This window comes from Lissotriton vulgaris, chromosome 8 (assembly GCF_964263255.1).
Source record: "Lissotriton vulgaris chromosome 8, aLisVul1.2, whole genome shotgun sequence".
In the NCBI taxonomy this organism is placed as follows: Eukaryota; Metazoa; Chordata; class Amphibia; order Caudata; family Salamandridae; genus Lissotriton; species Lissotriton vulgaris.
This window is the reverse complement of record NC_141696.1, coordinates 407,777,827-407,805,658: the sequence shown is the minus strand read 5'-3', so window position 1 is coordinate 407,805,658 and position 27,832 is coordinate 407,777,827. Positions and strand designations below refer to the sequence as shown.

Genomic DNA, 27,832 nt, shown 5'->3' with positions numbered 1-27,832 from the left:
CACAAAGATCGCGACCCCAGCTTTCTTGTTCGGGGCGGATGAGAAGAACTGCTGCGGGAAATTGCGTGCTCTCATCCTCGCGCAATCTTTCTGTAGTAAATGCGTCTCCTGCAGGAGACAGATGTCAGCTTGTGCCTGTTCGAGGCAGGACAGCACTGCCCTCCGCTTGATGGGGTTGTTGAGACCCCTTACATTTAGAGAGAGAATGCGTACCTCAGTGGGAGCCATGAGTCACCCTCTTCCCCTCCCGCTCCGTGCCTCCGCGTTGGCCCCGGATGCCTGCCACCCCGCTCCAACACGGCCCTCCCGGCATTCTAAGTTGTGTCCAATCGTGGCCTGCCACAGGGCGCCTGGAGTGCTCAACAGACTGTCGTATCGGACCCTCCCGGACCTGGAATCCCTCCCTCTCCATCCCGCAACATCGTACCACCTCACCCTGACCCCCACCCCAGCCCCAACGGCCTCTCCGCCCCTCCTCCCCCCTCCCTCTCCAGCATCCCTGAGTTAGAAACCAAAAGGCAACGTGCCAGAAAAGTACACCATTGTCCATCATCTCTCCCAGATGACTGGTCACACTGTTACACGGGGGAAAATTAAGCCCAATCACTCATTCGCCCCCCCCCCGCCGACCCTCCAAAAGAACATTTGAGACCCCACATTTTGCAAGGTTCAAGGGCATCAACCGCCCGGCTGTTGTGATGATAGGTCCGTAGAGCCCGCTTCCACTGCTGCCCTGCGACCACTTTCAATCTCAGTTTTGGGGGGCCTTCTGATGCGGCGCCGACTCCGCTGCTGGAACCAGTGAGATGAGGTTTCTCCCGAATTTCCTGCATGAGACGGCTGCTCTTCTTCCTCTGCCGGTAGCTTTATGTCCAGTACTTGACAGGCCTCCTTCAGGGAGCGAATTTGATAGAGTTTATTGTTCAGCTTAAATGCAATCCTGAAGGGGTGTCCCCAACTATACGGTATAGACTGCTGTTGGAGGTGGCTCGTAACTGGTTTAAAGCAGCGACGTTTCTGCAGTGTAAGCGCGGAGAGGTCCTGGAAAAGCGTCGGGTTGTTACCACGAAAGGAGATGGGCTGCTTCTGCCTCGCTTTCTGAAGTATGTCCTCCTTGGTGCGGAAATCTTGGACACAGACCAGAATGTCCGCAGGGAAAGTTGACCTAGTACGTCGGGTTCCTGCCCGGTGTGCTCTGTCGATCGGGAGTACCGTGTCCTCCGGCCGGTCCAGTATGTGATTGAAGAGCTCCCTCGTGAACTTGAACAGGTCTTTGTCCTCATCGGAGTACGCCACTCCCCGAATGCGTATGTTGTGTCGTCTGGAGCGATTCTCCAAATCCTCGAGGTGCGATTGTAAATCTACCTGTTGATCATGGAGGCGTATAATTTCTTGTTGGAGAGCCTCTGTTTCTGTGTCCCGTCTATCTTGTTTGGCCTATATTTCCGCCACCCGTTCTCCAACACCATCCAGGTCCGAGCGCACTGTCCGAATCTCCGCCGCAAACTCTTTCTTGAGAGTGTGGATGTCCTCCCCCAGGGATGTAAAGAGGGACTCCGGGAAGGCCTTTGTTATGGGTTCTGCGCCATCCGCCTCTGACGTGCCGTGTTTGGCGCCGGCACCAGAGGCTTCTTTGCCCGTCGTGGGCGAGTGGGCCTTCATGAACATATCTTTCACAGTCCTGTCTTTACGGGCTTTCGTGACCTGTGACTTGATAGCGGCTCTGCGGCGGGTTCACCTCTTGGGCGGAAACCGGGGCCGACTGTTGAGCGTGTATAGATCTCACCGGCTGGTAGAGCACGTGTCGGTGGCCTCCTCGCCTCTCTCGACAAGATGGCGCCCGGCTAGGCCTCTATCTCGTAAGGCTGCGGCGGTGCGAGCTGTCCTCCGTAAGCGGGCCCACTCTAGCTCCCACAGTTCCCCACCGCACCAGGCCGGGACCGCGTCTCCTATCGTGGGTCCAACTCCGGCTCCCCGGGATGCGTAACTCGCTCAATAGCACGGGCAGCAACGTGGCACTCACCACTGCATCCAGCTTCATCCAGCTCCCGAACAGGCCGCTACGGCCGCCCCGTACACGTGGCAGTCTCCGCCGCAGGCCCGCAGCAACGACAGGCGCAATTCCCGCCTGCCGCCTCACACAGCACTCCTGTGTGGGCCGGGCCCGCTGTGGACGCACAACAGTGTGGGGGCGCCTCAAGTCGTGGGCCCCTAGCACCTCGTGTCTCTTGAGTAGGGTCCCCTGTCAGTAACCCCGGCCCCGGGCCCCGCTTTGTCCCAAAGTCAGTCTGCGTTCCGCAGTCATCGCGGGACAGGGGAGCTCACCGCCTTGTCAGCCTTCCAACGCCCAGGGTCCGCCAGCTGCCCCACCAAGCATCGCATGTGCACCGTGATGGCGGATCTGCAGAAGCATTCGGTCCTGGAGAAGACCGATGCCTCGCGCCGATGTAGGCGCGGGTCAGACCCGCCGGAGACTCACCAGGCGAGGCGGGGAAGTCGTGCACTGTCTCGGGCCTCCAGCTCGGCAGCGGCGTCTCTGGTTGGTCGCTCCTCCCCCAGCTCCGGTCGCGGGCTAAGGCCGTGGCGCACGCCGCTCGTCGGCCCGTTCCCCGGGCGGTTCCTTCTGGTCCGAGGCTGGTCAGCTGGCTCCCCACCGTGCCGGAGCACCGGGCGAGCTCATTGGGGTCGCTGAGTAGGGGCTCCGCGGCTCCGGAGCCCGTGCTGTGGAGGGCCGACGGCAGGAGCTCCGAGGAGTGCGACCGTCTACGCCGCCATCTTGGCCACGCCCCTCCGGTAGTTTTTAATCTAAAAAGTTTTGTATAGCGCAAACAAGCCCCAACGGGTATCAAAGCGCTTTACAAAAGCAGGTCGACAGACAGACGGGTTAACAGTAGGGGCAAAGCAAGAGTAATATACGGTAACAGTAATATATAACAATAGTAACAGGAACGTAAAGACAAGAAAATGAAGGGTATCGGAGCCATGACATTCCAAAATACCAATTTTCCAAACTGGGCGTCCAAGACTGAGCTTTAGCCCAGAGAATTGCTCATAAGTAGAGATTTTGCTTCCCTTTTGAAGGACTCTGTTGATGGAATCAGTCTAATTTCCGTAGGAAGGGAGTTCCAGATTCTCGGGGCGACACCTGAAAAGGCTTGTTTGTAGGTTTGCATTTTTTTTTATTTGTTTGGTTTCAACAGCAAGGTGCTGGAATTCCTAGAGGAGCGGGTACCTCCAGAAAGGACTAGCTTATTTGCAAGGTACAGAGGAGTTTGGAAGTGAAGTGCTTTGTGAGTCATACAGTCACTATTTAGCTGTATCCTTGCCTCAGTTGGTAGCCAATTTAGAGCTTTCAAAATCAGGGAAATGTGGTTGGATTTCTTGGAGCCGTAATGGTCTTTGCAGCAGCGTTTAGTGAGGCTCTGGGAGGGGCCAGCCTGTACCTTGGTAGCCCACAGGGGGTTGCACTGCCGTAATCTAGTCGGGAGATAACTAATGCTTGCACAACAGATTTGAAGTCCTCAGGGGGCAGGAAGGGTTTTAGTTTCCTAAGGATGCTCAATTGAAAGTTTGTTCCTTTGGAAGAAGGGCTGATGTGCGCTTGCATGTTCAAGTTTTTATCCAGCACTATTCCCAGAGATCTCGTAGAATCTATGATATGTGGTGTGCAGTTGAGAGCAGAGAGATTTTTTTTAAATGTCACCACTATGAGGGATTGCTTGGGAGAAGAGATAAGGAAGAATTCCGTGTTGAGGGCGTTCAGTTTGAGATGGTTGCGTGTTAACCAGTTTTGGGTTTTGAGCAGGATTGTGCTGAAAGTCATGATATTGTCCGGTGAAGAGATTTTCATGTATACCTGAGTGTCATCTGCATACATGTAGTAGTGTATGTTTGATGCTTTGAGGATTTCAGTAAGAGTTTCAATGAATAGGTTGAACAGGGTGGGGGAGAGATATGATCCTTGGGGGATCCCTAGAGTGCAAGGACTGGGTTTTGAAAGGGTTTGATTGGTTTTGACTCTTTGAGATCAGTTACGGAGAAAAGAGGCAAAACATTTTAGAACTGAGCCAGAGAACCTCATCCTATGTTCCTAAAGGTTATCATATTTGATGATGTCAAATGCTGATGAGTGGTCGAGAAATATTAAAAGGCAAGATTTGTTCTGGTCAAGCATTGTAAGAGATTCGTCACCTATATCTGTGATGGCAGTTTTGGTGCTGTGATCCTTACGGAAGCCCGATTGGAATTGATCCAGCAGTTGGAATTCCTCAATGTGGTTACACAGTTGTACTTGAACACATTTCTCAAGGAGTTTTCCCAGAGTGGGGATGGTTGTGATAAGTCGGAAGTTGTTCATATCCTCCGGGTAGGCTGAGGGGTTTTTAAGAATAGGCAGCACCAGACCGGACTTTAAGCAGTAGGGGATTTCCCCTTGCAGAAGAGAAGCATTAATCATTTTGGTCTAGACAGGGACTAGTGACCTTATCAGATCTTAGAAGAAAAAAGAGGGAAGGGGATCATTGAAGTGATTAGAGGGTTTCAGGGTAGAAAGAATATTGAGAATGGATGTGTTGGTGAAGGGAGAGACTCGAACAAGAATTGTTTTTAGGGGAGTGACCTGCAACCAGCTGGGGCTGCGAGGGGAGGGGGTAGTCTGAGTGGTAGATCGGCCAGGAAAAACCTTAGCTGCAAATCAATCATGTTAGATTTTTCGAGGAAGATGGCGACAAAGTCCTCGCAATTTGGTTGTGTACTGGAGATGAGTGTTGATTGGGTGATAGTGTTGTTGGATTGATGTTTAATCAGATCAACCAGCATTTTGGGGCCATTTTTAGCATTGTCCAGTTGGTTTATGAAGAAAGACACATTCGCTGTTCTGATGTGTTTGCTGAACATACTCCTTTTCAGTCTCAGGAGCTTAAGGAGTTTGGCGATAGAGAGGATCTCCATGCACGTTCTGCTGATCTTAGGTTGCGTCTGTCTGAGTTTAAACTGTCATTGAACCATGGATTTGAATCTTTGTTGGACTTTCTTTTCAGTGTTAGGGGAGCAATTGCATTGAGGACTTTCAGCAAGGAATTGTTGTAGTGTTCAGAGAGTTCGTGAATGTCTCACATGACCGTAGGAGGAGGCAGGGCAATATTACATCGAGAAATTACTTGTTCACTTTTGTGTTTGGCAACATTCTTTTCCAGTGACTCTGTTTCTTGGGTTGGCATCTCTTGATGTTCCAACTTTCTAAAATAAGGAAGGTGATATAGAAGTGGCCTAATCAGTCACAAGGGGTGATCGATTCCAACTGAATGAAGTTGGGGTTCAAGATGATTAGGTCAAGGGTCGATCCTAAGTTGTGCAGTGGGCTGTCACAGTATTGAGGCAAATTGAGTTCACTAGGAAGTTTTTAAGACTATTCACCGCCTGATCATTTGGGTTATTCCAACAAAGATTGAAGTCTCCCAGGAATATCTGGCAACAATGGCACCCCAAGTTGGATGAGATTGTTTCCATAGTTTGTTTGACCAGAGGAAGGTTGCCTCCCGGGGGATGGTAAAAGATGTATAGGTTGCATAAGGGTGTGTAGTTACTGATAATGTCTATAGAGAGATATTCACGTGAAAAGAGAATTGTAGAAGGAGATTGCTTAGCTGAAAGACTGTTATAGTATATACAGGCGATGCCTCTATCAAGTCTGATTATGTTGTGGCTCGGGGGGACTAGGATGTCAAGGACAGGTCCTGAGGAGTCATTTAGCCAGGCTTCTGTGAGGTTTAGGAGGTCGAGTTCCCAATTTAAGATGAGGTCAGTGATGTAAGTTGCATGTTTCACCGCAGATCTACAGTTGAGCAGTATGCATTTGGGATGTGATTTGGAAACTGTGTGACAAGGCTGTGTAATGTGAATTTGCCTAAGGTTAGCCGTGTTAAGGGCATTAGAATTATGTCTGGAGCTCTAGAGGGCTTTAGAGGAATCATTTGGATAGACCCCAAGAGGGATTGAATGAGTCAAGTAGCTCTGGGAGGAATTAGTGTTGTAGGTAGCATGGGTTCATGTATATTTGAGTTATCCATTAAGGTGGAGTTGTAAGCTAGTAGGAGGGAGAGAATTTCCTGGTCAGAAAGGAGTTTCTGGCATCTAATGGGTTTGGAGGGGTCGCTACGGTAGGGAGTGGTGCTCCAGTTCCGTCCAGATGAAGGCAGCATATTGCCACTCTTCAGCTCAAAGGGTCGAACAGGGATTTTAGGGAGCTGGGTGGTCCCTAGCAGGAACAGTTGCAACACATTTTCGGACATTAATTCAAAGGCCAACTCAGAGTTGATGTTTATGAGCTTTAGTATGTTTGTTTTAATTAATTTCCTTAAGTCTAGATGCATGACAAGGTTGAGGAACATGGGACTTTGAAAATGAATGTGAGGAGTCGTTCACGAGGGTAGGGGAAGGCGTGGTACACATTTGGGGGCGAAGTTGGGAGGGACCATCCCAGGCGGAAGCGTTCACACGGTGTTGTCCCGATGGGCGCCAAGGTTGGGAGGGTGTATTGGCGTTGGGGAGGAGCTCAGGTATCAGGGGAGTATGGTTCAGAGAGTGTAGGAGGGAGAGTCTAGATTGACCGGTCAGCGGCGTAGTTGAATGGCGATAAATAGAAGCAACACTACTCCATTACTGGGCAGAGTGCCAGTATGTTGGTTAAACCAATGCATATCCTTCCAGGATAACACTCATTGCCTACAAATGTGCTTTTATCCCTAGAGTAACTGACACCACCATTCCAACCTGGAGCAATAATAGTCACCCCCTGTTGGATGAATTATTTACAGAAAGCAAGATAAAAGATGGTAAAACAAGTGTTGATCATTTTGACCTGCCTCTCAGATGTAACTTTGGATTGATGCACCTCCTACATTTGGCTCGGAGTGAGACTTGCCTACTGAAAGCCCAATTCTCTGGTTGCCCAACACCAGATCAAGAAGGGTTTTTTAAGCTAATACCTGAAAGTAAGAAATTCCCAAATGGGTGGCAAACATAGCTGCATGACACAATGGTTGACAGAATTTGGAATCGACACACATGAAGATATTTGGTCAGCTATATAGCCAATGACATCAACGTACTCAATGTGCACTCAACATAGGGAAACTTATATAAAATTCTTACGAGGTGTAATTATACTACACCAAGGCAGGGAGCAATGTTGGGCTCCTCAAACCAGTGTTGGAGGTGTTGTGACATATTTGGAACCCTGTCTTATGTGTGGATGAGAATGCAACAAATTGGAAAGTAATATTACACACTATTAATAAAATTACTGTAATTTTCCTGACCACACCGGAAAAGGGCTTATGTCTACTCATGAAGCCCTAGAGAAAATTGATCATGCACTTGCTCTTAACGGACAGATTATCCACTGCCCAATTTTAAAAATCATCTACCTCTCCACTTTTTAGTTTTTGGTGGTTAAAAATATGGCACATTTTTATGATGGAATAATTGCCAGTGATTGTCTGTGTTATGTGGAAAACCTTGAATGGTCTTGCTTGCCTCCCTCCATCTATCTCAATAGAGACCGGCTCATTTGTTTGTGCTTGAAGTGATCAGACACCTGAGAGGGGTTAGAATGACCCAAAAATGTAAGAACTGAGCTCAATTTAAAATTTGCAATTTACAAGTTTGAAATATTGCTCAATGCACTAAGTTGATCCATTGTTGTAATAATTGCACATCATATTACTTGCTGCATAATACGTTCTGTCTCATACTTACTCAAACAGTAATATTCATTCACTTTTTTGGGGAGTTTAATAAATACAGTTTGTTGGAATAACCATAGAGGAAACAAGAAAGTGGCTAGATTTTCAAGAGAGAAGCCTGCATCGTAAAGTGGATGTTGGATTTACTGCATTTTGAACAACTAGAACTACAGGATCATGGTTGACTGAGGGCTTCTGTAAGTGGTGTCTAGCTTTGACCAAATCTAAACCTAACAGGCTGGTTTTGATGAAGATTGTTGAGCTACATAAATATTTCTATAAGAGTAGAGGGTAAAATCCTTTCTGAAAGCAAATTCCACCCAGCAGCTGCCACTGCAGGTAAGAGCGGGGCGGTGAGGCCGGCTGGGGGAGATTTTGAGAGACAACCACGAGAGAAAATTAATTATTCATTTAATTTTCCCTTGTGGTCGTCTCTCGAAATCCCCCTCAGCCAGCCCCACTGCTCTTACTTGCAGCAGCCGTGGCTGAGTCTGCCTCATACTAGACCTAGCGAAGGTCTGGAGTGAGATGGAATTCACTTTCACGAAAGCCCGGGGCAATGTATGGATTCTAACAATAATACCTAGGCAATAGAGAACCAACGGCGGACTCCAAATGCCGCGCAATCCTCAAAGTAGTCCCCCAAGGTGTAGTCTAGGTATCAGATAGTTTAGTGGTGTGCACAAGTTACTCCTGCACCCGCCGTTGAGGGATGCAACCCGCCCAGGCGGGAGACAAACTATGAAAACAATGGAGCAGTGCACTCCCAAGGTAATGTAGAGTTCCGAAACGAAGCGTAGTAGTTCCTTCGTAGGTATTATCTTTATTACAGTACATCCAAATTCATAGAAACAAACAACAGCTAATGCGTTTCGTTCATCAACTGAACTTCGTCAGGGTAATGTGTTAAGAGCAAAAGTCTCATTTAAGGTAATGGGAGTCTGTGCAGTAGAGCATCAATATGTAGCGTAGGTCTCCATGATAAGAGCCAGTGGCAAATAAGCCATGCAGCCTGCTTGCTTCCTCCGTGTTGTAGTAATCAGTGCCGACGTGTTTCAGGGCTCACACCCCTTCTTCTTGGGCAAACAAAAAACACGTCCTCTTTGCCATTGTATTTAATCAAAATAATTTATTTATCAATCCCAAAGGTCTTTAATGTCACATTTTTTCCAATGAATTGCCTTTGCTATCTTATTTTTTGTTTTTGTTTTTTCTTGATCCTTTATTCAATGCTCATTAGCATGTATTTGTTCTGGAGAACCCGTGGTTTCCCATTATTTTTTAATACAATGCCTTTTTCCAAAGTGTCATGGTGTCATTATTTTGTTGTATATCTTCTTTGCACCCTTTATCTGTACTGTTTTTTTGATTTATAATTTTTTTGTCAAAGTTTAATCCTTTACTTCAACTTGGACTAGACATTGGTTTTTTTACATTTCTTATTCTATTACAATGGTTACCTTGACTTACATAGCCTCTACATGATCTGCCTCTGATGTTTGCCATGTCACTCAGGCATTCCACCATTGTGAGTAAGCTTTTCCTCCTTGGAACATGTTTACCTCAATGGAGAGGTCAATGCAATTTGCCAACAGAGAACTTTTTCACAAGTACATAAAGGACTAGTACTAGAAAAGCAGCATTGATGTGTTTGTGCATGTTCTGGATTATAACATACGTAAAACCTACTACCAACTAAAGAAAACAAAAACAAAAAATACAATTACATAATAAAATGCAGTATTAAACAAACCACAATAATAAATCTGCAAAATTACACTAATCTGAGAAAATGCAAAGATGGAAGGTATACTGTTAAATGGCCTACAACACTCTATTAAATTGTGACTATAGAAGATTGAGCATCACGGTACCTTCCTTGTTGCTGCTGTTTTCATCTTCCTTGGGTTTCTTATCATCAACTGACTTATCCTCACTTTCAGAGTCAAAAAGAGTTCTTTCTTTCTCCTGTTGCTTTTGTTCGGTTTTCTTGTTTCTTTTCTTTTTCCTTCTCCTTGTTTGTTCCACTGGCTTGTCTTTCCCTGGTGGAGGCTTGGGATTGGGTTTGTCAATGTTAATGTGTGTTCTGTGAATCAGAAATTGAGATCGTTTAGGGTATATAATGTGACGGTAGAATTAATTATCAAACATCACATCTCTTATTAGAGTGTGGCCATGAAGACAGTTCCAAGAGATGCAACCACATGCATCAATCACTGTGAAGGCTGCTTCTAATGTCCTAGGGCAAACAGAGCTTCAAGTATTTGTTTGCATTTATGTGATAGGTGCTAGAGTTTCTATACTATTAATTACTATTGAATTTCAGCTAGACTACTTGATCTAACATTTCCCTAGTTGCTAGATAATTGCTAGCACAACAAAGGATCACAGGAAAAGTGAATTTGAGCATAAAAGAGGGAATTCTGGTTTAGAGATATATGGATGGCAATTATCCCCACCTCACCAGGTATCTAAACTTTTCACAAAAGTTTTGGTCTGAGTACAAACCCAGGTGTCAAATTATCTGCGTGCTGTGATGTCTTCAGAGGACCTAAACACTGCTTTGTGAAAGCACGATCTTGTGTAGATCTATGCACCATGCCCCTGATAGTGAAGACTGAGCCCAAAATGTTATAAACCGTTAGAATTAAGCCCTCTTTTCTGCGCTAAATCCATCTCAGTGATGGTTCCTGGAATGTGTATTAGGAGTCAAGGAACAAGTTAGACATCTCAAATTTAAATTCCATTAACAGTTTAAGTTCAATCAAAGATGAGAGTTGTATTGTTGTTTCAAAGTTTTATTTCTCATTAAGGGATTAGTAAAGTTATTTCTTTATTTTTGGTCTTTATTTAGTTAGTCCATCAATCACCTATGTTTACAGAAATCTCATAAAAAAGAAATGGTTATAGCTAAGCATCAAATAATAAGATTGCACTGAGCGTGCGCCATAAAGGAATAAAGGCCACGTGTACGTGGGTTTAATTTTGAGAGTTCCTTATAGTACATTTTTGCAACTCGAAAGTTCAAACACCTATGCACAAATTTGTGCTTGACACATTTAGCGATTCCTAAGGGGGTTACAATTGACCTACCTCATTAAAATTCATAAGGTAGGTCGCAATTTGCGACACATTGGGAATCACTAAAATCACTGGGGACAGCAGACGATCAGGACTGTGTTTGCTTTTAAAAGTAATGTTTTTTTTAAAATGCAGCCCGTTTTCCTTATGTGTTTCAAAAACAAAAAGAAAACGTTTCAGTTTCATTTTTTTAAGAGTAGGCAGTGATCCCTGGGACCGCTGCAGGCTGTTACAAAATGTTTTCGTATGCATTCACAAAGGGGAAGTGACCCCTGGGAAACCCCTTCGCGTTTGTGACTGGGTTTCCACCTAATTGAAGTTGGCGGTAAAATGTGAATGTTATGCGACCACATTTCGGTTGAAAAACATGCATGCATAGCACTGCCAGTCGCTATTAGGAAGGGACGCCCTTAACATGCCCCTTCCTAATACCAAATTGCTAACCCATTTTGACATTCGTTTATAGGTTATCAAATTGCAAAATAGGGTTCTGTACATACAAAAACGGCTTTTTGCAGTCACAATCCTGAGAATCAGGCCGTTTGGGACAACAGAAAAGCTACATACATGTGGCCCTAAGTTCCCTATTCTATAAATCATGTTCAGAGCTTTAGATTCTAAGAACCCATAAAGAGTTTCAATTCAATGGAAAAGAGGAAAATCAAAGGAGCATAAAGCTTCAAAGTCGAATTAGAAAAGCGAACTCCTTATAAAGATTAGTTCATAAAACTCAGCTGAGTCTTAATAAATCCAATAAGGTCAGCATACACTTGGGGGTGGGCATAGCCTGACAGCACGGCCGCCTAGACGTGACTTTGCTGAGCTCCATGCAGCGGACCGATTTCCACTAATATCCTGCCTTATCCTGGCCGCATACTGAACCCGGATTGTAACCGGAGCTGCAGCAGTCCCCATACAGTACAATTATGGACTGTAAGTGCGATTATACGGCTGTGGGGCTTGAAATAGCAAGATGGCCCGGACTGCATAGCAGCGCCATTTTGATTCAGTGGAATCCAGGGCATGGGGGAGCGCTGATTGTCCGGGTGCCCCCGGAGATCATCTTGCAGACCTGCCGCGGTGAGATGTGTGGACTCTGGACCCTGCGGTGAAGATTCTAATTCAGCATTTGCCCAGCAGCGCATACTGCGCCACAGAAAGATTATCGGAGCCTGGAGGTAGAGCCTGACACCCTGAGAGCGAGGAGCACTCTGATTGACCTGCTGGCGGTGTTCCGGACCCGCTCTCTGCAGACAGTGAGAGACCCTTCAGGGTGGACTGTGAAGTGGGAGGTTTCTGCCCGGCTTCCCAGGTCGGGGAAGGGCGCGGCCTGAGCCCTGCTTGCAGATTTATGGTGCATATCTCCCCTGTGCAAGACGGGATTTGTGATGCCGGTGACAGTTACAGAGTCCCGATCAGCTCCCGGACACTGCCACATCACTGTGGCAATAATAACCATAATTTTCTGATTGGACTGTTCCAGCATTGCCATATGACTCTGATGTATGGGGGACCTGTGTTGCGTCATCCTTTTGCGCCTCCGCTGCATCTACTGGCCACTCTCACCTCTGGATAACAACTGTAGATTGCACCTGGTGCTCAGCGGGCCCTCAGTATGTAATTTTCACCATTAGGTGCTGCGTGATCTGCTGCAAGGAACCCTGCGGCGTTATAGGGGGTGTATGTCGGTGGCCCTTACTGCTGAGACGACTTGTGAAGAACGCATGGCAGATCTGGCACGCCCTGCTGTGGTGTGAACCCAGGCGCAGCTCATGATTTGATATGAGGTGGATAGGTGGCGGCGATGATTTGAACACTGATTATCCTGCTTTGGGATCCAACCTTTACTGGAGGGCAAAAGGTCAGGGGTACTTCTAGCCTGATTGATTCGCACTGAAACTGAACAGACTCCAGTGCTGCAACTTCATAATGATAAAGGGGAGTTGTTACACACAGAAACTGCAATACTTGTAGCATTTGCAGATCACTTACAACAGACATGCACGGTGCACAGTGGACCCCTGGTTCGTTCGCAGGCCCTAACAGATTATCTGGACGCAGTGACGCTCCTTACCCTGGAAGAGATGGATGCTGTGGCTTGGGAGCTCTGCTTACTAGGGAGGAGGTGTTAACTGTAATTAAGAGTCTGCAGTCCTGGTAGTGATGGCCTCCTGACTGAATTTTATAAAAAACTTGCTCCACAGTTACTCCTAGAGGTGTACAAAGAGGCTCTCGAGAGGAGGGCACTCCCTACTACCATGATGGAAGCTCTGGTGTCTATGGTTCCTAAGCCGGGAAGGGATCCCTTGTCCCCAATTACTTATAGGCCCATATCACTTTTAAATGTTGATGAGAAGATACTTCGCGGAGCATTGGCCGCACAAATTCAGCCTTATTTGACCCGACTAGTCCATCATGACCAGGCCGGTTTTATTCCTGATCGGAAATCTAAGCATAATTTAAGGCGATTTGCACATATTTGGCACGATCCGCACCTACTAGGTGAGGATTGGGCCTTGTGTCTTTTAGATATTAAGCAGGCCTTTGATACGGTTGAATGGGAATATATTTGGGCAGTGCTATCTAAACTGGAATTGGGGGACAAATATTTGAGCTGGGTGAAGCTTCTTTATATCCGACCGACGGCTCGGATCCATCTCCGCAACCAAAGTATCTGACAGTTTGGCACTCCAAAGGGGTACTCAACAGGGTTGCTCCCTGTTGCCGGTCCTTTTCGCATTGGCGATGGAGTCATTGGAGACTGCATAGCAACACCAGATGGCACGGTGGGGTGCGCCGATGGGCCCGACAGTGCACATAGTGTCAATGTATGCAGATGATACCCTGGTGTATCTCCGTCGTCCAAGGGAGTCAGTCCTAGAGCTCCTTCGGGAGTTCACTGCTTTTGGGGAGATATCAGGCCTTTGCCTTAACCCAGGGAAATCCCAGCTTTTTCCTGTGGGAAACCTGAGACAAAGATGAGAATGAGCTACCCGCGGTGGAGATACACTGGGTTACTGACTCGGTGCGCTACCTGGGAGTCCGGTTGATCCATATTCAGGAGGCTTATTTGGAACATAATATGGGATGAAGTGTAGAGGGTATCCGCAAATCAGTTGAGTTTTCGCGTACCTTACCCTTATCACTAATGGGTCTTGTGGCTCTGATAAAAATGGTGGTCCTCCTGAGATGTTTATATGCAATGCAGAACTTACTCTATCAGATATCACAGGATTATTTCTCCGGTTAGATCATTTGCTGGGGGACCTATTATGGGGAACCAAACGGAAAGGGGTGGGTTTGCGGACATTGCAGAGAACTTTGGAAAGTGGGGGTCTGGAGGTTCCAAAATTGGAATACTGTTATATAGCAGCGCAGCTCCAACATGCTGTATTGTGGCTCGATGAAAATCATAATTGGGAGAAACATTTACTTAGGGGTACTCACAAGGATAATTCACTCTTGGACCTCCTAATGTTGGGCTTGCAGGTACCTGAACAACTCCCATACATTATTAGACATGTGGCCTCCACATGGGAGTCTGCAGTTAGGATTGCGATACGTAGGGTACCTTATGCCCCTGAAGCCCCCCTGTGGGCAGTTGTCCCGTTTGGGCAGATCAGTCAAGTTATGTCCGTCTCCAGTTGGGTGGCAGGAGGCTGTCAGATGATGGGCGATCTGTATTTAAATCAGCAATTCCTGACCAGGGAGGAAGCGGAACCTGCGTTCGACCGGGGCAGGAGTCAACATCTTCAGTATGCGAAATTTGCTGAGGTAGCAAGGGGGATTTGGCCGATGTTACCTGAAAAACCTCCTTTACCTGCCACCCTTCAGGCCCTTGTGAGTCTTGCTGGAGGCCGTAGACTGGTCTCTCATATTTATCGGGCATTGAGGGCGGATCTCACTGCGCTCCCGCTTCCAATCCAGTCTAGATGGGATGAAGTACTGGAGATGCCCCTATACAGATTCCGAATGGAGTATCGCTTTTGATAAAACGAGGGCTCTTTCTTCTTAATTATAGTTGAGAGACTAGTAAGAGCATATCTTTTTTTCCTCCACACTTTCAAGATGTAGATTGCTACACAATATTGATTTTGTACACTTTCTGTCCTTTTACAGAGACAGAGGGGCTGACTGAGATGTGGAGTAGGGAATTTACTCTGTCAGGTAGACAGAGCAAAATACTGTCGCTCTGACAGAGTAACTGCACTCCAGATGTAGAGATGTCTGCCTCTACAGTGGGCATCTCTTACATTGGCAAGAACCGCAGTCATGGTGGTGCCTATCAATGCATTCAAAATGTGCTGTGCAGCCCCTTCAACATGACAGTGCTCTTTCTCTTTAATTTCAAAAACAAAAATCTGAAAGCAGGATTTTCCTGTAGAAAGGAAAATTTTTAAAACTAATTACCCCACTCACAATGTGAGTTTCCTCCCATGGTATGGGAGTCATGAAATGGTTTTTATTTTCACTTGCCGCCATGTTTTGTAACAACAAGGCATTTTCCCACCTACTCTAAATAGGGGGCGGCCAATTGGCCAATTCTCTTAGTTGCTGTAATTTGGTCAATATAGTGTTCCCTACCAAGCAGGATCTTAAAGCCTAAGTAAAATGGATCCAAAGTGCTTGTCAGTTCCCAGCCTGATGGACGGCAGTTATCCCAGGCAGAGTGGCACACACACGGCCAAACTTGGAACCAAAACCGGCCCTGGCAAACAACTCGGGCAGCCCCCGAGGGGGGGGGGGGTGCTGCTATGTGGAAGCACCACTCCACTTGGTACAGTGGGCCAATATTAAGTAATGCTGCAAAACCAACCCCCGGTAACAAAAAGAGCCTCCCAGGGGTCCAAAACTGGCTGCCACCCTGGCGGCTCACCAGGGAAACACACGGTGCCCGATATGGCCAGTCCAGCCCTGGGCACACATACTGTGTGAGGAGTTGCACACCCATCTGTCTGCCTGTCAGTTACTCAAGCAAGAAGGAAAGGTGGCATTACACCATTCAATCAATCAATCAATCAGGGGGTTTAAAGCGTGCTACTCAACCGTGAGGGTCTCAAGGCACTAGGGAGAGAGGTGCAGCTCCGGATCAGCCGAAGAGCCAGGTCTTGAGGTTCTTCCTAAAGGTGTGCAGAGTAGGGGAGTGTCTGATGCTGACTGGGTGCTCGTACCAGGCTTTGGCTGCGTTGTAGGAGAACGCGCTTCCACCCGCTCTGATTTTTTGAATGCGCAGAGTGTCTGCCAGGGCGAGGTCGGCGGGGCGGAGGGGGATGGAGTTGAGGTGCTCCTCTGTGACCTTACTCCAGTTCCTTCGTGGAGGGAAAGGAGTGGGTTTGGGAGTGCTGGCGGTTTTGAAAGAGAAGTGTACGCATTGCCTTTGGAAGCTCTGCAGTAGTTCCTTAGCATTGCTGAGTGGTAATGCGTTGATGTGCAAAATAGCAAATAGGCATTAAGAATCCAGTGGCAGTCACTACCCTCCTACAACATGGGCATCAAGGCAGTGACCCCTGTGGTTAGCCAAGATGCCCACTAGGAGAGGTGAGAAGTGGAGGCAGACGGAGAAATCAGTGCCTAACTTGAAGGGTGTAAGTAGCAGATGCTCTTGGATAGTTGGTACCTCACAGAGTAACGTGCACAGGTGCCAAATGTACTTGCCATTCCATAGGAATATGTGTGAATGAGGTACACATCTGTCAAAATACTGGCTGGAGATATGGAAAAAAATAAAATGCAATGTTTACTTTTGCAGGGATGGGGAGCGAAATAGAGTGAGTAAGTGTGTGACAGAGAAAGTAAAGAGGAAATGGAAATGGAAATGGAAGTATATTTGTAGAGCGCGAATTGCTGCCCGGAGGCGTCCAAGCGCTAGGAGAATGTAAAGGGAAGGACCTCGTGAGGTGACTACCTGGGAATTAGATGGGAAGGTTGAAGAGGTATGTTTTCAATTGCTTTCGGAATAGGGAATGGTTGCGGTTGGATCGGAGATGCAAGGCATTACAGGCAAAAAGGAGAGACTGAAAAACAGCGGGGAAGAGTACAGAGATGAAATGTGAGACGGATACACTTTTTTTGTTCCGAAAAACAGGAGAAGTGGCTACTACTGCAGAGGGAGAGATTTCAGATGAGCGAGATTTGAAGAGAACAAGAGGGATATTGAGGCAGTCAAAAAGACACTCCCCTTTTCACAGACCATTGTAATGTTATATTTTCAGAACTGAAACATTTTCCAGCCTAATCTCATTAATATCATTGTTGTATGTTAAGCTGATGTTGAATATAAATAGGTAATAACAAGCATTGGCAAATCTAATAGGTCTTGCTCATTTTGCATGTATGTGTTCATTCTTGTGTGATATGTTCAGAAGCACTAACAGAACAAATACAGAGGGGAGCCTAAATGCTAGTCAAGCAGGATGCCGTGTCAATCAGAGATTACTATTTTGGATGTTTTAGGCCTCGACTCTTGCAAAGGGATCCATGTTAATCTTCTTAGGCTCCACCCCTTTTAGAGACACCCCACCTTTTTCATCCCATAATTAGTCCAGAAGGAGATGATTAGATGAGTGTGGAAGAATGAATTGGTCACTGATAGACTGGAGAAAATGGGTGGCTGATGAATTAATGACAGAGAGAGTAAGTCAGAGCCATTTTCAGTTATGGGCAAAGTAAGCAATTGCCTGTGACCCGCACCTTCCAAGGAGGCCCTAGGTAGGTGATCAGGACAGACAGCAGTCCCATTGTCATAAGGGTTCAATCAAAACAGAATTAATGTTTCACATGGGCCAGGCGAAATTTAACCCTTGCAATCTCAGACAGTTGGTGGCAATTAAAATCACATGGAATGACTTTGTCTATTGCCTCTCTCCTTACTTACCTTACCTCTTCTACCTTATGCTTTTATGCCTTTCTCATGTTTATTAATCTGCGCTATGTAGTTCTTTAACATTAGATCAACATTTTGGTGGAAAGGATGGTAGACAAGTAGGTCAGTAAGTGTCAAATTTTTGCCACTTAGCCAGTATTAACAAAATGTTAAAAGTAGTGGCAGCACTTTTGAGTCGGCTGATGTAGCTGAACCATCCTTAGGGGAAGGTGGCTTTTAATTTTTCAGGTCCTCTTACTATGGTTAGCATGTTATTTATTCGTTTTGGTTGATTTTCATTTTAAGTTGCTAGAGGTCTAGTTTGTGCCACAGGCCACCACTGCTGTGGTTATAAAATATGAAGGAAGGTTTTGCTGTTATCCCGAAGTTGTAATTACTGATAATGAGGAACAACTTGTGTTTCATGATATGGAAAGGCTCCTCAGCTTGCGTGGCATATGAAATGTTAAGACAGCATTATACAAACTGCAATCAAATGGGCAGTTGAGAGATTTAACAGAGTTATTAACTGCAGTGTTTGTCATAAATGTAGATGTGGTTAAGGATTCGACAAAAGCAATTTGAAAAAGAATCTGGCTGATTCATAACACACCACATACCACTCCTGGAGTTAGTACTTTCAGATTGTTGAGGGGAAAGGACCCTTCTGGTCCCTAGCGGTTTAAGAAGAGGTGTGCATGTAATCTCAAGGAAGATGTAGATTATTAAAAGGTTAAAGAGAAAGTGATGCTGAATCAAAGAAGGGCCAATGAAGTGAATGATCTCACGTGAAGAGTGGCTGTTCTAGATGTTAAAGTAGGAGATGGGTGAGGATTTTGGAACCTGGTATTCTCCCTAAAGGTGTCTCCAGATTTGGCAAGCCAATAAAGATGTCAAAGGTGAATTCTAATACCTTTATAGCTTACGTCTCCCTGCCTCTATCTCAGCGTACTCTATCTCCCTACCTCTCTCAGTCCTCTCTTTATCTCATCCCACACTACCCTATCCCTTTCTACCTCATTCAACTGGTGCAAAACCAAGCTGCCCGCCTGGCCTATGGTTTACCCTAGTCACACCATACCACTCCCCTTCTCAGATCCTTCCATTGGCTCCCAATTAGAGAAAGGGCCCTCTTCAAGATGGGATGTATCACGTTCCAGGCTCTTGCGGGAACAGCCCCATCTTTTATCATGTCAAAAATCGTCCCCTACATCCCCAGCAGACAACCCCGATCCTCCTCTATGTCCCTACTGGTGGTGCCCAGATTCAAGAAGAGCAGAATGGGAGGCTCAATGTTCTCCGTTCTTGCTCCGCAATTTTGGAATTCTCTACCTTTCCAAATGAGATCAACACCCTCGTACCTGGAGTTCCGGAGCACCCTGAAAACCGATTTGTTTGCACAGGTTTTTAAAATCTAAGCCACATTACCCTCTCACTCAGGTATCATTTTCCTCTATAGCGCCATGAAACCGCTTGGTGTACGAGCGCTCAATAAATATTTTTAAATTCAAATTCAAATTCAAATTCCCACGACCTCAACTCTCTACAATGAATGTGTCTCTTTACAACGCGTGGTGTTACCATGCGGTAGGTTACAACGCAGTCTTTACAACGATTGTGCTGTTACCACGCATGTCTTTACATCGCAAGTCCTTTCTTCAACTTACACTAGATGGTACGCTGGACTTAGGAATAGTATAAATTACTATTCCTACTCCAGTTAGCGCAACAGCAGGGAATGTGTTGGATTTAAAATCCAACACATTCCCTGCTGTTGAGTGCCATCTAGCGCAAGTCGTTGAAACAACTTGCGACGTAATGCCATGCGTGGTAACAACGCAGACGATGTAACGTCTGCGTTGTAACCTACCCGTGTGGTATTACCCACGTTGAAACCGCTGTTTCCCCTCTACAACTCTATGTGCTAATTTCTACATATCCAGCTCTCTATCCCTCTCTCTACATCACCCCTATTTCTGCACCTCATTGCTCTGTCTCCATCTTACCTTCCTGTAGCTCAGCTCCATGTAGTTCATGATTACCTCAAACTCATCTCTCTGTACCTCACCTCTCTTTCTCTCTACATCTCTATGTACCTCAGCTCTTCTTACCTTTCTCTGTGTCCTCTCAACTTCTCTCTCAACTTTACAACGCTCTACCTCATCTCTCTCTCTCTCTACAGCTCTTTTGTATACCTGACCTCTCTCCAACTCTTCACATTTCCTTCATTAGTGTTCTCCACCTCTCTACATGGAAGAAACAAGTTGGCTGTACACTGTAGTTCCCATAATTATTGTTGTTGCATGACACAATGTCCAGGTGCAAGCTGAAAAAGGAAATGTTTTCATTAGTTTTTTTCAAACTTTCTTCTGGTACTGTTTGGTCTGGCAGACGCCGGGCAGCATAAGCTTTCTAGCTGGACATTTTACAATATTGTTTGAGATATCTAGGGCTCTAATTAGCTGGAAAGAGTCATCATTTCACAATTGTTCCAAAGAGGGGGGACCCAATATACGTCTTTTCCTGGGTCCCAAATCATTTTAAGGTCATCCTGCAATGAGTGAGTGACCAACCAAGTGAGTTTAAGGTCCAGACGTGCCATAACAAGTACACAAAATGCTACATTTTGGCAGCAAGTGCAACACATGGTACCAATGCGCCATATAATGAATATTATTTGGCTAAATAGTGTACATGCATTCCCTGAAAGAGTGACAGCCAGCAAAAAATAAATTATTTTCCATCTCAAAAACGTGATACCAAAAGCATACATATATGTAATACCATCATAAGGTCCAGATATGCCATAATGTGCCCTGGAAATCACATAGGTTTGCCAGTGTGTGACATCAAGGATAAAAAAATGCTGTTGCATTCTAAAAAAGAGTCACTGTGCTCTTCATCAGAGACTTTGGCCCTGCCAATGATTGTGAACAAAATACACATGAGAACCCAAGATGGCCTGCATTTCAATTACTGCCTCTTATTTTCTCCTATTACAAGTTAAGCCCCAGGAAATGGGCAAAACTCTGCGAACGGAGACTTACCAGCTGGAATTCCCATTTTTCATGTACTTCCCCACTCTGTGGAGGTTGATGCACAAACCAACCACCTGCCCTGAGCAGGTATTAAAAGTGTTCAAGGAGGAATGTGTGGGTCAGGGTGCATAGGGGCTTGGATATGGTGTAAGAGTTAACGGGAGGAGGTTGCCCAGTGGGAGAGGGAGAGCATTCTTGAGCGCCCAGGACCAGGGCCTGATTGCACGGCAGCCATTTCCCAATGAAATATTACTGGCCAGACTTTCCAGGTGGTTAATCGGTCTTTTGATCCAGTACTCGGAAATTCTAGGTACGGTAAAACTGGTCCACTTTTATTTGTGTGGGACAGAGGTTCACATGGGAATTCCACTCTGCCCACTCGTAATCGGGGCCCTTGTGTGCTCGTGATTTCTTAACACATGTCTTCCTATCCTCTCAATGTGTCATTTGTATTATGTTGCGTCTTATACCGAACTTGCCTGCTAACTCCTGTAGAGTTTATTTCTTTTCCCATTATACTGTTATTACACAACCCTCAATACTGCCTTATTATGCTATGGAAGTGTTTTGTAGTGATTAATTGTTTTAGTGGTGTTATCGAAGAACTCACTGCTGATGCCTTATGTGATGTCATCAGTAATGTAGTGGAGCCTAGAGCTATTCGTGGCACTGGTGGGAGTTAAGGTTGCATAGCCACCTTAACTGGCAAAAATCGGAGGTTTAAAGGTTTTGGCTAGTAAACTCCAGACAAGTTGCTACCAGATTTAGTAAATCCAGAGCCCAAGCACAACCATCTACCCATCGGAGCTATGCAGGGGGTATGCAGATTTATAGCACATTTAGGTTTTTTATTTTCGTTTATTATTGCATTTTACAGAACAGACTCACACCGAGGTCATGGTGCACTTTACAAATTGCAATGATGCATAAAAGACCACGAGCAATGTTGGACTTGGCCCTTTTTGCCTTCCTCCTGTATTTTGACTGACCTGTTTTTGTTGGTTTTATGACTCTGGGCACTTTACCACTGCTGATCAGTGCTAAAGTGCATATTCTCTCCCTATTATAAATTGATGTATGAATTAGTGATTCCATGATTGGCTGGTTTGGTTTACTTGTCAGACCCTAGTACGGTGCACTGAGTGTGCCCAGGGCTTGAAAACCAAATGCAGCTGGTGGGCTTGCAGCACTGGTTGTGCCACCCACAGAAGCAGATATGTAAAGTGTGCCTAAGGCCTGCCATTGCAGAGCCTGTGTGCAGTCTGGTACTGTCATGCTGACTAGGCAAGTGCACCCACTTGCCAGTCCCTAAACCTTCAGTTTTCTTCATATCACACACCCCTATGGTAGGCCCAAGGGCAGGGTGCATTGTAAGTATAAGGTAGGACAGGCCCTGATGTGTGTGGCATGCCCTAATAGCAAATTACAGCTATTTTCGTTTTTTCACTTTTGCAAGGCTATCTGTTCTCCATAGGCCAGAATGGGCAGTGAAATTATTACATTTTATAATCCTAACTGACTCAGGGAACATGGTAGAAATTCGAGTTTAGTATGCCTGAACTAAGAATGATAAAATACATATTTTAGTGAAGTTGGTTTTACCATTCTGTGTTTGAAAATACCTCCTTTAGAAAGCAGGTATTTTCTTGTCTAACTATCCAAAGCCTGCCTCTGCTAGGTTGTGTATTCCTTGTCTGGAGTTTGAGTGACAGGGCTGGGGGATTCCAGGAGACAAAATGAGTCAGCCCAGTGGTGAATAGAGAGATCTGCATCTAGATGGGAGGGAGCAGTTGCACCTGGGACCTGAATAGGACTGTGCCCGCCCCAAAAGTGCTGGCTCCACCCCCTGTGGTGCGTCTGATGTCTCTGCCCTGCACTGTGAAAGAAGAGAAGGAATCATGTCAATAAAGTGCTCCAGGGCTGTGCTTTCCCTCCACAATGCTGGCTCCACCTCCTGTGGGGCTTCTGATGTTTCTGCCCTGCATTGTGAAAGGAAAGAAGGAGTCTTTTAAACAGAGTGCTCCAGAACTGGTTTGGACCGGGCAAAGGCCCCTCTGCCCTCAGAGGACAAAGGGTTTTGGGGTATAAATATTGGGACCCTGATCCCAAGAAATTAGATCACTTTTGGCCTACAAGAAGAAACCTTTGCTGAGGAGCGGAACCTGAAGAAACTGAGGAAAGACTATCCCTAAGCTAAAGTGCTGCTTGGGGGATTGGCCTGCAGTGGTTGCCTGACTGCGAAAGAGAGGAGAAAGGGACTTTGTGTACTTTCATCAACTTGTAAGAATCTCCAAGGGCTTGGAACAGAGCTTGCCTCCTGCTGAAGTCTCAGGGACAACAGACTTAAATCCCCAGCTCCCCAGAGTTCTTTGGAAGTGCCTGCTGCTATTTTGGGGCCTTCTGAGGGACTGCGTGTCGCAAGGAGCTGGAAGCACATCTCAAGAGGAAGAAGCGTGTCGCCGTCACTGCTGCTGCCGTCGCATCGTGGATGTCGCCGCTGTAGCTGTCGTATTGCACCGCATCGAGAGAAGCGTCTCGCAACGAAGAGGAAGCGTGTCGCCGTCGCTGCCGTCGCATCTTGGATGTCGCCGCTGTAGCTGTCGTATTGCACCGCAACAAGAGAAGTGTCTGCAACGAGGAAGAAGCGTGTCGCCGTCGCTGCTGCTGCCATCGCATTGTGGATGTCGCTGCTGTAGCTGTTGTACTGCACCACACCAAGAAAAGCGCCTCGCATCCACGGAGAAGCGCGCCTCCATCAGAGCTGCTGCTGTTTCATCTTCGATGTAGCCGCTGTAGTTGTCACATTGTGAGGAAGCCTTTCGCAACATCGGAGAAGAGTGCCGTAGCCGAGGCTGTTACCGTCGCATCGCTAAACCAGGGTGTCGCCGCTGCAGCTGACGCATCGAATCGAGCCTTTCTCGCATCATCGGAGAAGCATGCCGCATCTGAAAGATCTTCACGTCTTTATTTCTTTGCACTGGAACTGTGCCGCATTTCCATCGCTGGAACACTTTTGTTGTGGAAGCGTCACGCATCGTAAGGTACATTAACCAAAAGTGTTGCATTTTAAGAACTGAACAGAACTAAGCTAAACTACCATTTTAAGTAAAGTATTATGGATTTTTGTCGTTTGTGGTCTTGTGATAAGTCTATATAAAGAATACTTATTTTTTATATAAAACTTGTGTGGTGTCCATCTGTAGTGTTGTCACTTGATTACTGTATGTGGTCACAAATGCTTTACACACTGCCTCTGAGATAAGCCTGTCTGCTCCTGCCAAGCTACCAAGGGGGTGAGCAGGGGTTATTTTAGGAGGAGTGTACCCCTTACCCTGACTAGAGGCAAGGATCCCTATTTGTCACAAGTACCTACCTGTGCCAACTAGAGACCCCCAAATCTAACATGCAACATATGCAAAACGTAATGTGCAATCAAATATGCAAAATTTACCTGGATTAAAACTGTGAATTATTGTGGAGGACCCCAATACAATGCTCTTTACTTAAAGAATAAATAGATAAGGAAAACACGGGAAAGGATTGTAAGCGACAGACAGAAGGCAGGAGTGGTTGTAGAGAGGAGAGCTGGTGGGGGCTGGAAAAGCTAGCGGGTGGTGATGATTAGGGATAGGCAGAGTGATCTTGTGTTATTGCAGTTATTGCAAGTGGCAGTGGAAATGGGACAGGGGCCTTATAATGAACAGCGGCGGTGGCACAGCACAGAGCTGAAAGCATGCCTGTTTTGCATTTGCATTTTGTCAGCACATACACTTAGGGGCATATTTATGAGCTCTGTTGCATCGCTCTTCCACCACGCAAAGTGGTGCAAGAGCGACGCAACACAAAAAAAGAGATTTGTGAATCCACGCAAGGCCACCTTGCGAGGCCCTGAGTGGCTATATACATCTTGAGTAAAGCAACGCAGCCCAAATCGCTGCGTTGCCTTACTCTGCACCAGGGAGGCATTCCATAGGCATTGCATGGGCTTTGCCATGCAACTCCCATGGTTTTGATGCATTCCCAGATTTATCAGAACTGGTAAACCTGGGAATGCACCAAAAAGATATGCCTCCCTGGGAAAGGCGTAACAAGGAGAAATGTCTTTATTTCTCCTCGTTACTAACTCTTTCTATGTGGGCTGCATTCAGCAGCACACATAGGTAGAGGGATTTGCCTCTCAGGATTGTTTTTATGCAGGGAGGAATCATATCTGCAATGCAGGCATCATTGCACCATGGTACAAGGGTGCCTGCATTGCCGCTAGGCAGAAAAAACTTCCCCAACGCAGGGACATAGACATTAATGCATCGTATGCGATGCGTTGCATTTCTATATGGCCCTACATTTGGAATTTCTCAGAGTTAGTGCATGAGCGGCAGAAAGCAAGGTTTCAAAACACTGGGCAGTGATTGCCCCTCTCGGTTTCCAAGATGTTCTCTCTGCAGCTCGCGAGTTCACTTGGATACATTTCAAATCAAATTCATGTGCTTTAGACACCGCAAACACATAAAACAGGCTCCAAGATCTTCAATGAGCAGCACCAGGCACACTTTTAATGAGGGCCGAAATGTGGGCACTTTTTGAGTGAGGCAAAAGTCAATGAGGAGAGAGTTTGACAGTATGGGTACATATAAAGAGAGGCCTTGAGAGGCGGTGATGTTGTTTCAGTCGCAGGGCATGAGGAAGCACAGACCCACCTTCCTGCACCAATAGTCCGTTCTGAGGCAATGTGCAGTTTGGTGAAGACTGATAGCTTTAAAGAGGAAACAGGCGAATAGGAAATTGGTTTGGCTTCATAGAGGAAGCCAACAGATGAGTGTGAGCGATGAAGAGGGATGTTCCTAGTCCCTGCATGAGACATGCAGCAGAATGGAGGAGCCCTTTAATGGAGGACTAATAAGAAATAATGAGCTAAGCTGCAAGGGCTGATTTTACTTGACAAATGACGATTAATTGGACCATTGTGCGAAAATCGCTAAGCGAATGCAGGCTTTGGATTTTTTTCTTTAGAATTTGGTGCCAGGAAGCACAGGGCTTGTCAGCTAAAGTTGTGCGATATTTGTAAATCACTACTTTCAACACAACGAATATCAGAACGTTATGGAAAAGGCTGTGCGGGCTTGGTATCTACCTAGCCATTGGTAGTCAATTTAATTCCTTGCCCCAGAGAATCATGGGTATCTTCATAACCGCTGTTACTAATTACCATGGAGGTTTGGGAGCTCCGAGTCTGACAAAACATGCCCGTTCTGCCCTGGGGTGATCAAAGTGGTTGAATTTGTCCAGCCTAGCAAGGTCAAAGGAAAAAGTGGATGTTGCTACTATGTCATAATTTGGGTCTGAGGAATTACAGCATGGCCCTTAGAATACTCAGAAGTAATACAAGTCAGTCCATTGTCTTTGCAGTTTAAAAGTATCTAATTTCTATGTGGAGGTTAAGACAGAAATAGGTGTCCCCTAATGCTGCTGTGTGCTTAACGTTTTAACATATTTTATCCTGTTTTTACGGTAATATATTTAGTCAGATCTTCTTTCTCTCTTTTATATGCTCTCTATTTTTAATTGTTTTTATATATTTTGGGCTTATGTATTTATTTTGCTCTTTTATGGCCTTTTAGGCCAAAATTAAGATATCGTCTGACTGACTGACTGAATTCACATAATATCTGGTGCTAAATTTTGCTGATGATATTGCAGTTCTGGCAACAACAGAGAACGGTCTGCATACATTGTTCAAACTTAGCACTTCTGCTGAGAGAAGGACTAGTGGCCTGATACATGACTGGACATGACTGGGCATGCTGCAAACCAGCATGTGCAAATTAGAATCACCGACTAATTGGAACCTGCCCAGCTTTTTTGTGATGCATCTGATTTACTATTAGCGATAATGGGATAACCATGTGTCCCTCAGAACCTGGGTATTTATGATATGCAAAGAAGTGGTTCTGTCAGGGGAGTAACAATTCCTTTGCTCAATGCATGTAATACATCCCGAACTTGCACATGTCAAAAGTATTAATTACAATTTTCATTTTAGAAATTGGTTCAACAACACTTTTCAAGAACCAAATGAGGATTAAAGGGAACACACCACAAAGCAAGATAATTTAGTCAAAATGATGATTGTATTGCTAGAGTATTATTTACAGTGGACACTGAATATGGCTGTCAATGAAACATTACATAAACAGCAATGTAAAAAGTTATTAAAGTGCAGGATAAGTGACTTGTGGTGATAAGTGAAGTCAAAATCAAAAAGTTTTCTGCATATATTATACAAATGGGTAACACTTCAAACAATCAAAATAACAGTTGTATTGTTCTGTCCATTCCTTAATGCATGAATACACTACCCAAATGTGACTTTATGTTGGGGTCAGGGAAACTGCATGGACTAGTGTGACTGCAATGTCGATGTTTTGACCTTAGTCGGAAGCGCAGCTTAATATACGTCAGAGGCGGGTCTTAATCAGGACTGGGGGTGGGGAAACAATTGTCGACAGCTGCAAGGAATAATTGCCAGAGATCCTATTGAGTACTTTGATAAGGATCCGAATATGTTCTGATTTGATGAACAGGTAGACCTACAACTGCAGGTTGTGATCTGAAATATCGATATTATCTCACAAGTGCTCCAACAGCCGGTTGGAAACACGATAAATGAGTATTTCAAACAACGCCACCCTCGGGCGATCGTTACAATGGGAAGAGACGTGACCTATTCCGTCTGCTTCAGTTCTTGCTTTGTGGTGTGTTCCCTTTTATCCTCATTTGGTTCTTGAAAAGTGTTATGGAACCAATTTCTAAAATTAAAATTGTAATTGATGCTTTTGAAATTTGAGGATGTATTACATGCATTGAACAAAGGATTTGTTATCCCCTAACAGAACCACAGCTGATTTGCTTGCAGTCGCTTTGCAAAATGGATATTCGCACAAGATTTCGAAACTTTCTCCCTCATGAATCTTAATGAGGCAGAAGGCAGTTTGCAATATCCATGCAGACCTCATCTCTTTCCTTTGAGTGTTGAACAGATTAGGTGAAATAAATCCAACCCCTGTTCAAGCACTACTGATATGGCTCCAGGTAAAGCATCTAAAGAA

At 45.6% G+C, this 27,832-nt stretch overlaps 1 protein-coding gene across 1 annotated transcript in view; it reads right to left on the bottom strand.

Moving 5' to 3' along the window:
- VWA3B (von Willebrand factor A domain containing 3B) overlaps positions 1–27,832 on the bottom strand; it is a 981,637-nt gene that overhangs the window by 237,807 nt on the left and 715,998 nt on the right. Inside the window, exon 27 of the mRNA XM_086934174.1 lies at positions 9,620–9,831. Coding sequence (XP_086790300.1) covers positions 9,620–9,831 — 212 coding nt within the window. The remainder of the gene's footprint in view (positions 1–9,619; positions 9,832–27,832) is intronic.